Raw genomic sequence first — 16,411 nt, 5'->3', positions numbered from 1 at the left:
ACCAGGACCAGGACCAGAGTCAGGACCAGGACCCGGACCAGGACCCGGACCGGGACCAGGACCGGGACCGGGACCGGGACCAGGACCAGAGTCAGGACCAGGACCCGGACCCGGACCAGGACCCGGACCAGGACCGGGACCAGGACCCGGACCAGGACCGGGACCAGGACCCGGACCAGGACCAGGACCGGGACCAGGACCCGGACCAGGACCAGGACCGGGACCAGGACCCGGACCAGGACTTACGATCTGCAGTTTGATGGTTTTTCCGTCCAGTTCGATGGTCCGGATCTTGAAGTCGACGCCGATGGTGCTGATGTAACTCTCTGTGTACGTGTCGTCCTGGAAACGGAAGAATCAACTGAGTCACAAATGTCAAAGAGCAGGACTTTGTCTCGATGGACCATCGAGTAGAAGACATTCAACAATCAGGACTTTAATGTTCAAACTGAACATCTGATTATTGAAATGAAACCACACCCACAAGGCTAATGCTAACACTTACCTACAGCGGTTAGCATGAGCTGTTAGCATTCGCTCGCGAAACACAATACAATCAAGAGGCTCCGCCCACTAAAACATGTACAATAAGGCTCCTCCCACTAAAACATGTACAATAAGGCTCCTCCCACTAAAACATGTACAATAAGGCTCCTCCCACTAGAACGTGTACAATAGGCTCCTCCCACTAGAACGTGTACAATAGGCTCCTCCCACTAGAACGTGTACAATAGGCTCCTCCCACTAGAACGTGTAGAATAGGCTCCTCCCACTAGAACGTGTACAATCGGCTCCTCCCACTAGAACGTGTACAAGAGGCTCCTCCCACTAGAAAGTGTATAATAGGCTCCTCCCACTAGAACGTGTAGAATAGGCTCCTCCCCTGGAAAAGCTTCATCTCAGTGGGACGTTCCTGATTAAATAAAGGTCAATACACAATAAATATGGGGTTTGGTTTGTTTGTGAACGTTGTCGTAGTAACACCAGCAACAGAGCGAGCGACGCGCAGAGAGAGAGAGAGAGAGAGATGCAAGAGCGGGACGAGACACGAGACACAAAACTGACTCTTATTTACAACCAGTAAAACCCTTTGTCTCCAACGCCAACTGCACTTTACGTCTGCCGTCCTGTACGTTATGTCACTGTTCATGGTTTATACTTCACTGTTCATGGTTTATACTTCACACTGTTCATGGTTTATACTTCACTGTTCATGGTTTATACTTCACACTGTTCATGGTTTATACTTCACTGTTCATGGTTTATACTTCACACTGTTCATGGTTTATACTTCACACTGTTCATGGTTTATACTTCACACTGTTCATGGTTTATACTTCACTGTTCATGGTTTATACTTCACTGTTCATGGCTTATACTTCACTGTTCATGGCTTATACTTCACACTGTTCATGGTTTATACTTCACTGTTCATGGCTTATACTTCACTGTTCATGGTTTATACTTCACTGTTCATGGTTTATACTTCACACTGTTCATGGTTTATACTTCACTGTTCATGGCTTATACTTCACTGTTCATGGTTTATACTTCACTGTTCATGGTTTATACTTCACACTGTTCATGGTTTATACTTCACTGTTCATGGTTTATACTTCACTGTTCATGGTTTATACTTCACACTGTTCATGGTTTATACTTCACTGTTCATGGTTTATACTTCACACTGTTCATGGTTTATACTTCACACTGTTCGGTGTTGGTGGTGTGGTGTTGATGGTGTGGTGTTGATGGTGTGGTGTTGATTGTGTGGTGTTGGTGGCTTGGTGTAGGTGGCTTGGTGTTGGTGGCTTGGTGTTGATGGCTTGGTGTTGATGGTTTGGTGTCGATGGTTTGGTGTCGATGGTTTGGTGTCGATGGTTTGGTGTCGGTGGCTTGGTGTCGGTGGCTTGGTGTCGGTGGCTTGGTGTCGGTGGCTTGGTGTCGATGGTTTGGTGGTGTGGTGTCGGTGGCTTGGTGTCGATGGTTTGGTGGTGTGGTGTCGGTGGTTTGGTGTCGATGGTTTGGTGTCGGTGGCTTGGTGTCGGTGGCTTGGTGTCGGTGGTTTGGTGTCGATGGTTTGGTGTCGGTGGTGGTTTGGTGTCGGTGGTGGTTTGGTGTCGGTGGTGTTGATGGTGTTGGTGGTTTGGTGTTGGTGGTTTGGTGTTGGTGGTTTGGTGTTGGTGGTTTGGTGTTGGTGGTTTGGTGTTGATGGTGTTGTGTTGGTGGCTTGGTGTTGATGGTTTGGTGTTGGTGGTTTGGTGTTGGTGGTTTGGTGTTGATGGTGTGGTGTTGATGGTGTTGTGTTGGTGGCTTGGTGTTGGTGGTTTGGTGTTGGTGGTTTGGTGTTGGTGGTTTGGTGTTGGTGGTTTGGTGTTGGTGGTGTGGTTTGGTGTTGGTGGTTTGGTGTTGGTGGTGTGGTGTTGATGGTGTGGTGTTGATGGTGTGGTGTTGATGGTGTGGTGTTGATGGTGTTGATGGTGTGGTGTTGATGGTGTGGTGTTGATGGTGTGGTGTTGATGGTGTTGTGTTGGTGGCTTGGTGTTGATGGTTTGGTGTTGGTGGTTTGGTGTTGGTGGCTTGGTGTTGGTGGTGTGGTGTTGATGGTGTGGTGTTGGTGGTGTGGTGTTGAGGTGTTGGTGGTTTGGTGTTGGTGGTGTGGTGTTGGTGGTGTGGTGTTGATGGTGTGGTGTTGGTGGTTTGGTGTTGGTGGTGTGGTGTTGATGGTGTGGTGTTGATGGTGTGGTGTTGATGGTGTGGTGTTGATGGTGTGGTGTTGATGGTGTGGTGTTGACGGTGTGGTGTTGATGCTGTGGTGTTGATGGTGTTGTGTTGGTGGTTTGGTGTTGATGGTGTGGTGTTGATGGTGTGGTGTTGGTGGTTTGGTGTTGACGGTGTGGTGTTGATGCTGTGGTGTTGATGGTGTGTTGGTGGTTTGGTGTTGGTGGTTTGGTGTTGATGGTGTGGTGTTGGTGGTGTGGTGTTGATGGTGTGGTGTTGATGGTGTGGTGTTGATGGTGTGGTGTTGATGGTGTGGTGTTGATGGTGTTGTGTTGGTGGCTTGGTGTTGATGGTTTGGTGTTGATGGTGTGGTGTTGATGGTGTGGTGTTGATGGTGTGGTGTTGATGGTGTGGTGTTGGTGGTTTGGTGTTGACGGTTTGGTGTTGATGGTGCCAGACTCACGGCGAAGCGCAGCAGGAGGCAGGACTTTCCCACTCCAGAGTCTCCGATGAGCAGCAGCTTGAATAAATAATCACTGAAACACAAACGAGTTCATTTAGATCAGGGCTGGGCAAACTACGGCCCGCGGGCCACATCCGGCCCGCCGGGCCTTTCAATCCGGCCCGCCAAGCTTGTCCAAGTAATATTAAAAATGTTTTTTGGTTGTTTTTTTTGCCCTCAGGCATCTGTCTGCACTTGTGTCCTTAATAAATATGACATGAAATGAATTAATAATAGGTTCAATAGCCTATATTTGCCTATATAAAGTTATATTTTATTTGATATTTAATTTTTGGGATTTATTGTTTTTCACACCAGTGATCGCGGGCTCCGCTACAGGCCTGGATCCAATATGGCCCTCGGAGGAAATGAATTGCCCACCCCCTCCGGCGGTCCACACTCCGGCGGTCCACACTCCGGCGGTCCACACTCCGGCGGTCCACACTCCGGCGGTCCACACTCCGGCGGTCCACACTCCGGCGGTCAACACTCCGGCGGTCCACACTCCGGCGGTCAACACTCCGGCGGTCCACACTCCGGCGGTCAACACTCCGGCGGTCCACACTCCGGCGGTCAACACTCCGGCGGTCAACACTCCGGCGGTCAACACTCCAGCAAACCAAAGGCGGAGCCCACCAAGGGCGGAGTCGACGCACCTCCTCCACTGTTATTGTTACAGTTTGTGTGTGACAGTGACAGTTTGTGTGTTACAGTTTGTGTGTGACAGTAATAGTTTGTGTGTGACAGTAATAGTTTGTGTGTGACAGTAATAGTTTGTGTGTTACAGTTTATGTGTGACTGTGTGTGACTGTGAGTGACAGTTTGTGTGTGACAGTAATAGTTTGTGTGTGACAGTAATAGTTTGTGTGTGACAGTAATAGTTTGTGTGTTACAGTTTATGTGTGACTGTGTGTGACTGTGAGTGACAGTTTGTGTGTGACAGTGACAGTTTGTGTGTTACAGTTTGTGTGTGACAGTAATAGTTTGTGTGTGACAGTAATAGTTTGTGTGTGACAGTAATAGTTTGTGTGTGACAGTAATAGTTTGTGTGTTAGTTTGTGTGTGACTGTGTGTGACTGTGAGTGACAGTTTGTGTGTGACAGTTTGTGTGTGACAGTTTGTGTGTGACAGTGACAGTTTGTGTGTAACAGTAATAGTTTGTGTGTAAGTTTATGTGTGACAGTTTGTGTGTGACAGTTTGTGTGTGACAGTGACAGTGTGTGTGTTACAGTAATAGTTTGTAAGTTTATGTGTGACAGTTTGTGTGTAACAGTAATAGTTTGTGTGTAAGTTTGTGTGTAAGTTTATGTGTGACAGTTTGTGTGTGACAGTTTGTGTGTGACAGTGACAGTTTGTGTGTAAGTTTGTGTGTAAGTTTGTGTGTGACAGTTTGTGTGTAAGTTTATGTGTGACAGTTTGTGTGTAACAGTAATAGTTTGTGTGTAAGTTTGTGTGTAAGTTTGTGTGTGACAGTTATAGTTTGTGTGTAAGTTTGTGTGTGACAGTTTGTGTGTAACAGTAATAGTTTGTGTGTAAGTTTGTGTGCAAGTTTGTGTGTGACAGTTATAGTTTGTGTGTAAGTTTGTGTGTGACAGTTTGTGTGTAACAGTAATAGTTTGTGTGTAAGTTTGTGTGTAAGTTTGTGTGTGACAGTTATAGTTTGTGTGTAAGTTTGTGTGTAACAGTAATAGTGTGTGTGTAAGTTTGTGTGTAACAGTAATAGTTTGTGTGTAAGTTTGTGTGTTACAGTTTGTGTGTAACAGTAATAGTTTGTGTGTAAGTTTGTGTGTAACAGTTAGTTTGTGTGTAACAGTTATAGTTTGTGTTACAGTTTGTGTGTAACAGTAATAGTTTGTGTGTAAGTTTGTGTGTAACAGTTATAGTTTGTGTGTAACAGTTATAGTTTGTGTTACAGTTTGTGTGTTACAGTTTGTGTGTTACAGTAATAGTTTGTGTGTAAGTTTGTGTGTAACAGTAATAGTTTGTGTGTAAGTTTGTGTGTGACAGTTATAGTTTGTGTGTAAGTTTGTGTATAACAGTAATAGTTTGTGTGTAAGTTTGTGTGTAAGTTTGTGTGTAAGTTTGTGTGTTACAGTTTGTGTGTTACAGTAATAGTTTGTGTGTAAGTTTGTGTGTAACAGTAATAGTTTGTGTGTAAGTTTGTGTGTGACAGTTATAGTTTGTGTGTAAGTTTGTGTGTGACAGTTATAATTTGTGTGTAAGTTTGTGTGTAACAGTAATAGTTTGTGTGTAAGTTTGTGTGTAACAGTAATAGTTTGTGTGTAAGTTTGTGTGTATAGATCCACTTCCTGTTTACGCCACTACAAAAACATCACTGAATCACGAGCAAAACGCGCACATTTCGCGACCGAAACGCGCGGCTCCTGGAACGAGCCGCGAACGCGCTTTTCACACCAAGAAATTAAAGAAAAGTCACTTAATTCATAAAGATCCGGAGCCAGGATGAGCCGCTGCTCTGCTAGCATCAGGCTACGAGCTAACGCAAGTTTTTTTGTTATTTTCATGACAAATACGCGTCATAAATAAAGAATATGTGAAGTATGTTTGTCAGTGACGTGCGCGTGTGAAATGCGCCGTGATGCGGCGTGTTTTAAAGCGTTGTCACGGAGATCCGCGGCTCTGCCACAGCCCTTAGCATCCGGTAGCATAGCACTTAGCCGCTAACAAAGCTGCGGCTAGCGTTAGCATGGGCTCGGGAAACACTCACTATTCGGGGTTCATGGCGGAGTTTGTGCGTCTGTTTGCGGGTGCGGGGCTCACGGTCGGGCCTGGAGATGGCGGAGGCTGCGGGGCTCGAGCTGACGCGGGGAAACACGAGCTTTGTCCGGGGTTTTCTCGAGCCGAGGCCGGGCGCTGGGCGAACGGGAGACGGATACAAATATGAGCGTGAGCAGCGTCAGGGCTACAGGAAGAGAGATGCATCGTGGGAAGTGGAGTTCAGCAGGACTGGGGTGTGTCAGATGCCCTCCCTGTTTAGGGTAAGGCGCATCCTTCAGAGCAGCGCCCAGGGACCAGATCCAGACCTGGTTCAGACCTGGTTTAGTCCTGGTTTAGACCTGGTTTGGTCCTGGTTTAGACCTGGTTTAGTCCTGGTTTAGACCTGGTTTGGTCCTGGTTTAGTCCTGGTTTAGACCTGGTTTAGTCCTGGTTCGGACCTGGTTTACACCTGGTTTAGTCCTGGTTTAGACATGGTTTGGATCTGGTTTAGACCTGGTTTAGACCTGGTTTGGATCTGGTTTAGACCTGGTTCAGACCTGGTTTAGACCTGGTTTAGTCCTGGTTTAGACCTGGTTTAGACCTGGTTTGGATCTGGTTTAGACTTGGTTTAGACCTGGTTTGGATCTGGTTTAGACCTGGTTTAGACCTGGTTTGGATCTGGTTTAGACCTGGTTTAGACCTGGTTTGGATCTGGTTTAGACCTGGTTTAGACCTGGTTTGGATCTGGTTTAGACCTGGTTTAGACCTGGTTTAGTCCTGGTTTAGACCTGGTTCGGACCTGGTTTAGACCTGGTTTAGTCCTGGTTTGGACCTGGTTTGGACCTGGTTTGGACCTGGTTTAGACCTGGTTTGGATCTGGTTTAGACCTGGTTTAGACCTGGTTTAGACCTGGTTTAGACCTGGTTTAGACCTGGTTTAGTCCTGGTTTAGACCTGGTTTAGACCTGGTTCAGACCTGGTTTAGACCTGGTTTAGACCTGGTTTAGTCCTGGTTTAGACCTGGTTTAGACCTGGTTTAGACCTGGTTTAGTCCTGGTTTAGACCTGGTTTAGTCCTGGTTTAGACCTGGTTTAGACCTGGTTTAGTCCTGGTTTAGACCTGGTTTAGTCCTGGTTTAGACCTGGTTTAGACCTGGTTTAGTCCTGGTTTAGACCTGGTTTAGACCTGGTTTAGACCTGGTCAGGCTGATCATAAAATTCATTCAAAAATCTATACAAACCAATATTCTCTGTTTACACAACAAACCTGTTGAATCAATCTGACAGAGTCTGAGTCTGTGACCACAGGGCACACGTGTGACTGTGATACTGATGTGACCACAGGGCACACGTGTGACTGTGATACTGGCGTGACCACAGGGCACGCGTGTGACTGTGATACTGGCGTGACCACAGGGCACGCGTGTGACTGTGATACTGATGTGACCACAGGGCACGCGTGTGACTGTGATACTGATGTGACCACAGGGCACGCGTGTGACTGTGATACTGATGTGACCACAGGGCACGCGTGTGACTGTGATACTGATGTGACCACAGGGCACGCGTGTGACTGTGATACTGATGTGACCACAGGGCACGCGTGTGACTGTGATACTGGCGTGACCACAGGGCACGCGTGTGATTGTGATACTGGCGTGACCACAGGGCACGCGTGTGACTGTGATACTGACGTGACCACAGGGCACGCGTGTGACTGTGATACTGGCGTGACCACAGGGCACGCGTGTGACTGTGATACTGGCGTGACCACAGGGCACGCGTGTGACTGTGATACTGGCGTGACCACAGGGCACGCGTGTGACTGTGATACTGGTGTGACCACAGGGCACTGGGGAAGTCTCTGTATGCAGGGCCGGTCTTGTTTTAAGGACCTTTCATCTTTCTTAAACTGTGAGTGGTGGCGCCATCTAAAGGCTGAAAGGGGGAATTGCACATTTGTCCCGTGGGAAACAGAAGAGATCCAAATGTAATTTAGTTTGTTACAAATAATTCATTTTCTAGTTCTAAAACATGAGATTCTAAACCAAAGTTACTCAAGAACACGATTAAAGGCCGATAACAATACACATAATGCATCATATTCAAACTTTAATGTGATAGGAAAAGCATCTATTTATATTCTTTATGTTTCTACAAAATAATTTTAGAGGGGATTTTGGAGATCTTATTTAGTCTCTGTGGGAGGAGCTTCTCTCTGTGGGAGGAGCATGTCTCTGTGGGAGGAGCTTCTCTCTGTGGGAGGAGCATGTCTCTGTGGGAGGAGCTTCTCTCTGTGGGAGGAGCATGTCTCTGTGGGAGGAGCGTGTCTCGGTGGGAGGAGCGTGTCTCGGTGGGAGGAGCATGTCTCTGTGGGAGGAGCTTGTCTCTGTGGGAGGAGCGTGTCTCGGTGGGAGGAGTTTGTCTCTGTGGGAGGAGCATGTCTCTGTGGGAGGAGCATGTCTCTGTGGGAGGAGCGTGTCTCGGTGGGAGGAGCATGTCTCTGTGGGAGGAGCTTGTCTCTGTGGGAGGAGCTTGTCTCGGTGGGAGGAGCATGTCTCTCTGGGAGGAGCTTGTCTCTGTGGGAGGAGCGTGTCTCGGTGGGAGGAGCATATCTCTGTGGGAGGAGCCTGTCTCTGTGGGAGGAGCCTGTCTCTGTGGGAGGAGCGTGTCTCTGTGGGAGGAGCTTGTCTCTGTGGGAGGAGCTTGTTTCTGTGGGAGGAGCCTGTCTCTGTGGGAGGAGCCTGTCTCTGTGGGAGGAGCTTGTCTCTGTGGGAGGAGCGTGTCTCGGTGGGAGGAGCATGTCTCTGTGGGAGGAGCTTGTCTCTGTGGGAGGAGCTTGTCTCTGTGGGAGGAGCTTGTCTCTGTGGGAGGAGCGTGTCTCGGTGGGAGGAGCATGTCTCTGTGGGAGGAGCTTGTCTCTGTGGGAGGAGCGTGTCTCGGTGGGAGGAGCTTGTCTCTGTGGGAGGAGCATGTCTCTGTGGGAGGAGCTTGTCTCTGTGGGAGGAGCGTGTCTCTGTGGGAGGAGCGTGTCTCGGTGGGAGGAGTTTGTCTCTGTGGGAGGAGCATGTCTCTGTGGGAGGAGCATGTCTCTGTGGGAGGAGCGTGTCTCGGTGGGAGGAGCATGTCTCTGTGGGAGGAGCTTGTCTCTGTGGGAGGAGCTTGTCTCGGTGGGAGGAGCATGTCTCTCTGGGAGGAGCTTGTCTCTGTGGGAGGAGCGTGTCTCGGTGGGAGGAGCATATCTCTGTGGGAGGAGCCTGTCTCTGTGGGAGGAGCCTGTCTCTGTGGGAGGAGCGTGTCTCTGTGGGAGGAGCTTGTCTCTGTGGGAGGAGCTTGTTTCTGTGGGAGGAGCCTGTCTCTGTGGGAGGAGCCTGTCTCTGTGGGAGGAGCTTGTCTCTGTGGGAGGAGCGTGTCTCGGTGGGAGGAGCATGTCTCTGTGGGAGGAGCTTGTCTCTGTGGGAGGAGCTTGTCTCTGTGGGAGGAGCTTGTCTCGGTGGGAGGAGCATGTCTCTGTGGGAGGAGCTTGTCTCTGTGGGAGGAGCGTGTCTCGGTGGGAGGAGCTTGTCTCTGTGGGAGGAGCATGTCTCTGTGGGAGGAGCTTGTCTCTGTGGGAGGAGCGTGTCTCTGTGGGAGGAGCTTGTCTCGGTGGGAGGAGCATGTCTCTGTGGGAGGAGCCTGTCTCTGTGGGAGGAGCGTGTCTCTGTGGGAGGAGCGTGTCTCTGTGGGAGGAGCGTGTCTCTGTGGGAGGAGCATGTCTCTGTGGGAGGAGCATGTCTGTGGGAGGAGCGTGTCTCTGTGGGAGGAGCATGTCTCTGTGGGAGGAGCATTTCTGTGGGAGGAGCATGTCTCTGTGGGAGGAGCTTGTCTCTGTGGGAGGAGCATTTCTGTGGGAGGAGCATGTCTCTGTGGGAGGAGCGTGTCTCTGTGGGAGGAGCGTGTCTCTGTGGGAGGAGCATGTCTCTGTGGGAGGAGCATGTCTCTGTGGGAGGAGCATGTCTCTGTGGGAGGAGCATGTCTGTGGGAGGAGCGTGTCTCTGTGGGAGGAGCATGTCTCTGTGGGAGGAGCTTGTCTCTGTGGGAGGAGCGTGTCTCTGTGGGAGGAGCGTGTCTCTGTGGGAGGAGCATGTCTCTGTGGGAGGAGCTTGTCTGTGGGAGGAGCGTGTCTCTGTGGGAGGAGCGTGTCTCTGTGGGAGGAGCATGTCTCTGTGGGAGGAGCATGTCTGTGGGAGGAGCGTGTCTCTGTGGGAGGAGCATTTCTGTGGGAGGAGCATGTCTCTGTGGGAGGAGCATTTCTGTGGGAGGAGCATGTCTCTGTGGGAGGAGCATGTCTCTGTGGGAGGAGCATGTCTGTGGGAGGAGCGTGTCTCTGTGGGAGGAGCGTGTCTCTGTGGGAGGAGCCTGTCTCTGGATTCAATGGGACAAGAAAAGACACGTGTTTAAGGTCAGTTTATGTTTTGGCTGCAGTTTCTCACTTCAACCAACAGAGGCAGCACTCAGCTCTATCTCACAGCAGGACGGAACGTGTGAAGAGGAAGCGCCAACAAAACAAACCCAGAAGAAGACGAGTCCTATCTCCCTTTGTGATTAGCTCCGACGCTAACGAAGCTAACAGAGCTACTGAAGCTAACAGAGCTACTGAAGCTACTGAAGCTCAGTGTGAGACAAACAGCCCCGGGGACAGAGCAGTGAGACATGGCAGAAGTGAAGCTGAAGGAGGAGACGGAGCTGTGGGAGCCCCGGGGCCCCTGTGGCTCCTGGGGGCCCGCGGAGGACACACACAGTGACGCGTAAGTGTCTTTATCTCTGTGATGACCCACTGCGTGACTCTGTCCACAAACACTGTGCTTTAAACTCCTTAAGTTCAGGGGCCAATTTCTCTTAAAACGCCAGAAAAATGAGTCCCATTTCAAGCTGAAGCTGTCTCTGGCCCTCAGGAGCCTCAGGAGCCTTTGGACTCTGAAGTGTGTTTGACTCTATTATAAGTAGAAACCAGATTGTCTTAGTTAAATCTATATTAAATATATATTAAATATATATTAAATCTATATTAAATCTATATTAAATCTATATTAAAAATATATTAATTCTACATTAAATATAGATTAAATCTATGAGTTTCAGGACGATCGCTGATTGTTTGGCTTTTGTGCCTTTGGAGAACAAACTGAGTCTGATTCTTTCCACGATGATTCATTTGACAGGAAGTAAGTGAGTTACAGCTTTATTTTGAAGTACAGCAGATCAGGCACTTCCTGTGATCAGATGTGGACAAAATAGAATGTTATTACACTTATGGCTCACGCTGTTATTACACTTATGGCTCACACTGTTATTACACTTATGGCTCACGCTGTTATTACACTTATGGCTCACGCTGTTATTACACTTATGGCTCACACTGTTATTACACTTATGGCTCACACTGTTATTACACTTATGGCTCACGCTGTTATTACACTTATGGCTCACACTGTTATTACACTTATGGCTCACACTGTTATTACACTTATGGCTCACACTGTTATTACACTTATGGCTCACGCTGTTATTACACTTATGGCTCACACTGTTATTACACTTATGGCTCACGCTGTTATTACACTTATGGCTCACACTGTTATTACACTTATGGCTCACACTGTTATTACACTTATGGCTCACACTGTTATTACACTTATGACTCACACTGTTATTACACTTATGACTCACACTGTTATTACACTTATGGCTCACACTGTTATTACACTTATGGCTCACGCTGTTATTACACTTATGACTCACGCTGTTATTACACTTATGACTCACGCTGTTATTACACTTATGGCTCACGCTGTTATTACACTTATGGCTCACACTGTTATTACACTTATGGCTCACGCTGTTATTACACTTATGGCGCACGCTGTTATTACACTTATGGCTCACACTGTTATTACACTTATGGCTCACGCTGTTATTACACTTATGGCTCACGCTGTTATTACACTTATGGCTCACGCTGTTATTACACTTATGGCTCACACTGTTATTACACTTATGGCTCACACTGTTATTACACTTATGGCTCACACTGTTATTACACTTATGGCTCACACTGTTATTACACTTATGACTCACACTGTTATTACACTTATGGCTCACGCTGTTATTACACTTATGGCGCACGCTGTTATTACACTTATGGCTCACGCTGTTATTACACTTATGGCTCACGCTGTTATTACACTTATGGCTCACGCTGTTATTACACTTATGGCTCACACTGTTATTACACTTATGGCTCACACTGTTATTACACTTATGGCTCACACTGTTATTACACTTATGGCTCACACTGTTATTACACTTATGACTCACACTGTTATTACACTTATGGCTCACGCTGTTATTACACTTATGGCTCACGCTGTTATTACACTTATGGCTCACACTGTTATTACACTTATGGCTCACGCTGTTATTACACTTATGACTCACACTGTTATTACACTTATGGCTCACGCTGTTATTACACTTATGGCTCACGCTGTTATTACACTTATGGCTCACGCTGTTATTACACTTATGGCTCACACTGTTATTACACTTATGGCTCACGCTGTTATTACACTTATGGCTCACGCTGTTATTACACTTATGGCTCACGCTGTTATTACACTCATGGCTCACACTGTTATTACACTTATGGCTCACGCTGTTATTACACTTATGGCGCACGCTGTTATTACACTTATGGCTCACACTGTTATTACACTTATGGCTCACACTGTTATTACACTTATGGCTCACGCTGTTATTACACTTATGGCTCACACTGTTATTACACTTATGGCTCACACTGTTATTACACTTATGGCTCACGCTGTTATTACACTTATGGCTCACGCTGTTATTACACTTATGGCTCACACTGTTATTACACTTATGGCTCACGCTGTTATTACACTTATGGCTCACGCTGTTATTACACTCTTTTATTACACTCGTGCATCTCCACTGACAATAACGCTGTTGTTGTTTGTCCAGTGTGGAGCCCGCCCACCTGAAAGAGGAGGAGCCAGAGCTGTGCATCAAGCAGGAGCCGCAAGAGTTTCCTCTTCACATGGTCAGTGTGAAAAGTGAAGAGGATGAAGACAAGTCCTCTGTGCTTCATCAAAGAGCAACTGAGGAGGACAGAGAGGAAACTAATGTGACAGAAGCAGGCTGCAGCTCAGATCCACTCACACAGTTCCACTCAGATAGTGAGGAGCACACTGACAGCTCTGAAGACACCGAGCACTCAGAAGACTATAGTCAACAACAGGCCCACAGCAAGAGGAGCTACGCCATGGTTCCTCCTGACCACACACCATACAGCTGCTCAGGCCAAAGACCATACAGCTGCTCAGAGTGTGGCAAGAGCTTTATAAGAAGTCAGTGTCTAAAGAGACACATGACGGTTCACTCAGGGGAGAAGCCTTTCAGCTGCTCAGAGTGTGGGAGGAGCTTTAAGTCGAAGGCGGGGCTTTGGGGGCACGAGTTACTGCACACGGAAGAAAAGCCACACGAGTGTCGCGAGTGTGGGAAGAAGTTCAAGTGGAAGTCATTATTAAGGCAACACAGTTTCGCTCACATAGGAAACGGTCCATATCAATGTTCCGTCTGTGAAAATACTTTTAGTAAGAAAGTGACTTTAATAAAACATCTTAGAAGTCAACATCACATGTGCCGAGTGTGTGAGGCCTATTTTCCAGACAACGTGAATCTGAAGGAACATCTGAAGACTCACGTGGAGGACGAGAGTCACTCGGGACAGAAGACACATCAATGTCCAGAGTGTGGAATGACATTTAAAAAGAAATGTGTGTTAAAACGACACGTGTTCCGTCACTCGGGGGAGAAGCGCCACAAATGTCCAGAGTGTGTAACGACATTCACAAATCCGTATGATCTAAAGCGACACGTTTTCCGTCACTCGGGGGAGAAGCGCCACAAATGTCCAGAGTGTGAGAAAAGTTTTCTAGAAAAAGACGGTCTCCGAAAGCATCTGAGAACTGGACATCACATGTGTCCAGAGTGTGAGCTCTGCTTTCCAGAGAAGATCAACCTGACGGAACATCTGAAGACTCACATCGAGGACGGGACTCTGGACCGGTCCATTCTGAGGCCGCACGTCTGCTCAGAGTGTGGGAGGAGCTACACAAAAAAGTCCCAGTTACAGGACCACATGTTGAGTCACTCTGGAGAGAAGCCCTACAGCTGCCCAGAGTGTGGCATGAAGTTCAGGAAAAAGTACTACGTAAAAAAGCACATGTTGGTCCACTCGGACGAAATGCCACGCAGCTGTTCAGTCTGTGAGAAGACGTTCAAGTTCAACAGCAGTTTACACTCCCACATGCTCTTACACTCAGAGGACAAGCCTTTCAGCTGCTCGGAGTGCGGCAAGAGCTTTCCACATCACTCACTGTTCAAAAAGCACATGTTGATCCACTCGGATGAGAAGCCTTTCAGCTGCTCAGAGTGTGGGAAGATGTTTTTGAATAAGTCCCAGTTCCAGGAGCACATGGTGATGCACTCGGGTACAAAGCCACATAAATGTCCCGAGTGTGGGAAGAGGTTCACACTAAAGGTCTGTCTGAAGAGACACATGACGGTTCACTCAGATGAGAAGCCTTTCAGCTGCTCAGAGTGTGGGAGGAGCTTTAAGTCGAAGGCGGGGCTTTGGGGGCACAAGTTACTGCACACGGGAGAAAAGCCACACGCGTGTCGCGAGTGTGGGAAGAAGTTCACCATGAAATCAAACCTGAACAAACACATGTTGAGTCACGCCGAAAAAATACTGCACAAATGTTCAGTTTGTGAACGAAGTTACACAGAAAAATGTAATCTTTCCAAACATCTGAGGATGAAACATCTCATGTGTCCAGTTTGTGAGCTCAGTTTTCCAGATAAAATGAAACTGAAGGAACATCTGAAGACGCACGTAGAGGACGGGACTCTAAACCCGTCAGTGTTGAGTCGAGAGTACAGATATTCTGAGTGTCAGATGGAGTGTAGAAACACGGCACATCTGCGGAAGCACATGTTTGTCCACACAGGAGAGAAACCTTTCAAATGTTCAGCTTGTGACAAAGGTTTCATGGGTAAAAGTGAGGTGAACAAACATCTGAGAGCGGTTCATCGCACTTGTCCCCTTTGTAAAGAGGAGTTTGTGAGCGACTCAGACCTGAATGAGCATCTGCAGACTCATGTGGAGGACGGGACTATGAGACGGGTGGACATTAAACCATACGGCTGTCCTCAGTGTGAGAAGAGGTTTAGAGCCAAGTCTCTTCTGCAGACGCACATGCTGAGGCACACGTAGAGAAACCTTTCAGATGTTCAGTTTCTGCAGACGCACATGCTGAGGCACGTGTAGAGAAACCTTTCAGATGTTCAGTTTCTGCAGACGCACATGCTGAGGCACGTGTAGAGAAACCTTTCAGATGTTCAGATTCTGCAGACGCACATGCTGAGGCACGCGTAGAGAAACCTTTCAGATGTTCAGTTTCTGCAGACGCACATGCTGAGGCACACGTAGAGAAACCTTTCAGATGTTCAGTTTCTGCAGACGCACATGCTGAGGCACACGTAGAGAAACCTTTCAGATGTTCAGTTTCTGCAGACGCACATGCTGAGGCACACGTAGAAAAACCTTTCAGATGTTCAGTTTCTGCAGACGCACATGCTGAAGCACGCGTAGAGAAACCTTTCAGATGTTCAGATTCTGCAGACGCACATGCTGAGGCACGCGTAGAGAAACCTTTCAGATGTTCAGTTTCTGCAAACTCACATGCTGAGGCACGTAGAAAAACCTTTCAGATATTCAGTTTCTGCAGACGCACATGCTGAGGCACGCGTAGAGAAACCTTTCAGATGTTAAGATTCTGCAGACGCACATGCTGAGGCACGCAAAGAGAAACCTTTCAGATGTTCAGTTTCTGCAGACGCACATGCTGAGGCACACGTAGAGAAACCTTTCAGATGTTCAGTTTCTGCAGACGCACATGCTGAGGCACACGTAGAGAAACCTTTCAGATGTTCAGTTTCTGCAGACGCACATGCTGAGGCACGCGTAGAGAAACCTTTCAGATGTTCAGTTTCTGCAGACGCACATGCTGAGGCACACGTAGAGAAACCTTTCAGATGTTCAGTTTCTGCAGACGCACATGCTGAGGCACACGTAGAGAAACCTTTCAGATGTTCAGTTTCTGCAGACGCACATGCTGAGGCACGCGTAGAGAAACCTTTCAGATGTTCAGTTTCTGCAGACGCACATGCTGAGGCACACGTAGAGAAACCTTTCAGATGTTCAGTTTCTGCAGACGCACATGCTGAGGCACGCGTAGAGAAACCTTTCAGATGTTCAGTTTCTGCAGACGCACATGCTGAGGCACGCGTAGAGAAACCTTTCAGATGTTCAGTTTCTGCAGACGCACATGCTGAGGCACGCG

General features: G+C 47.9%; 2 protein-coding genes across 3 annotated transcripts in view; one reads left to right on the top strand and one right to left on the bottom strand.

The window, feature by feature from the left end:
• Positions 1–6,149, bottom strand: part of LOC140377479 (ras-related protein Rab-1A) — a 13,689-nt gene extending 7,540 nt beyond the window's left edge. The window contains exons 1-3 of the mRNA XM_072462906.1: positions 5,952–6,149; positions 3,185–3,257; positions 247–342 (exon numbers count right to left, since the gene is read on the bottom strand). Coding sequence (XP_072319007.1) covers positions 247–342; positions 3,185–3,257; positions 5,952–5,965 — 183 coding nt within the window. The 5' untranslated portion in view covers positions 5,966–6,149. The remainder of the gene's footprint in view (positions 1–246; positions 343–3,184; positions 3,258–5,951) is intronic.
• The window catches only part of LOC140377065 (uncharacterized), a 224,078-nt gene extending 208,775 nt beyond the window's left edge, over positions 1–15,303 (top strand). Inside the window, exons 2-3 of one of the 2 annotated variants that reach the window (XM_072462348.1) lie at positions 10,623–10,726; positions 12,966–15,303. In XM_072462348.1, coding sequence (XP_072318449.1) covers positions 10,632–10,726; positions 12,966–15,282 — 2,412 coding nt within the window. In that variant the 5' untranslated portion in view covers positions 10,623–10,631 and the 3' untranslated portion in view covers positions 15,283–15,303. Of the gene's footprint in view, positions 1–10,538; positions 10,727–12,965 lie in introns of those variants that run through there. The other variant, XM_072462349.1, reaches the window with a different exon arrangement.
• Positions 15,304–16,411: the final 1,108 nt, after the last annotated feature.

Source organism: Eucyclogobius newberryi, unplaced genomic scaffold (genome assembly GCF_026437365.1).
Source record: "Eucyclogobius newberryi isolate DKJ021-1_F unplaced genomic scaffold, fEucNew1.0.hap1 SCAF_4, whole genome shotgun sequence".
In the NCBI taxonomy this organism is placed as follows: Eukaryota; Metazoa; Chordata; class Actinopteri; order Gobiiformes; family Gobiidae; genus Eucyclogobius; species Eucyclogobius newberryi.
Note: the sequence above shows the minus strand (reverse complement) of the source record. Positions and strands in the feature narration are given on the sequence as shown.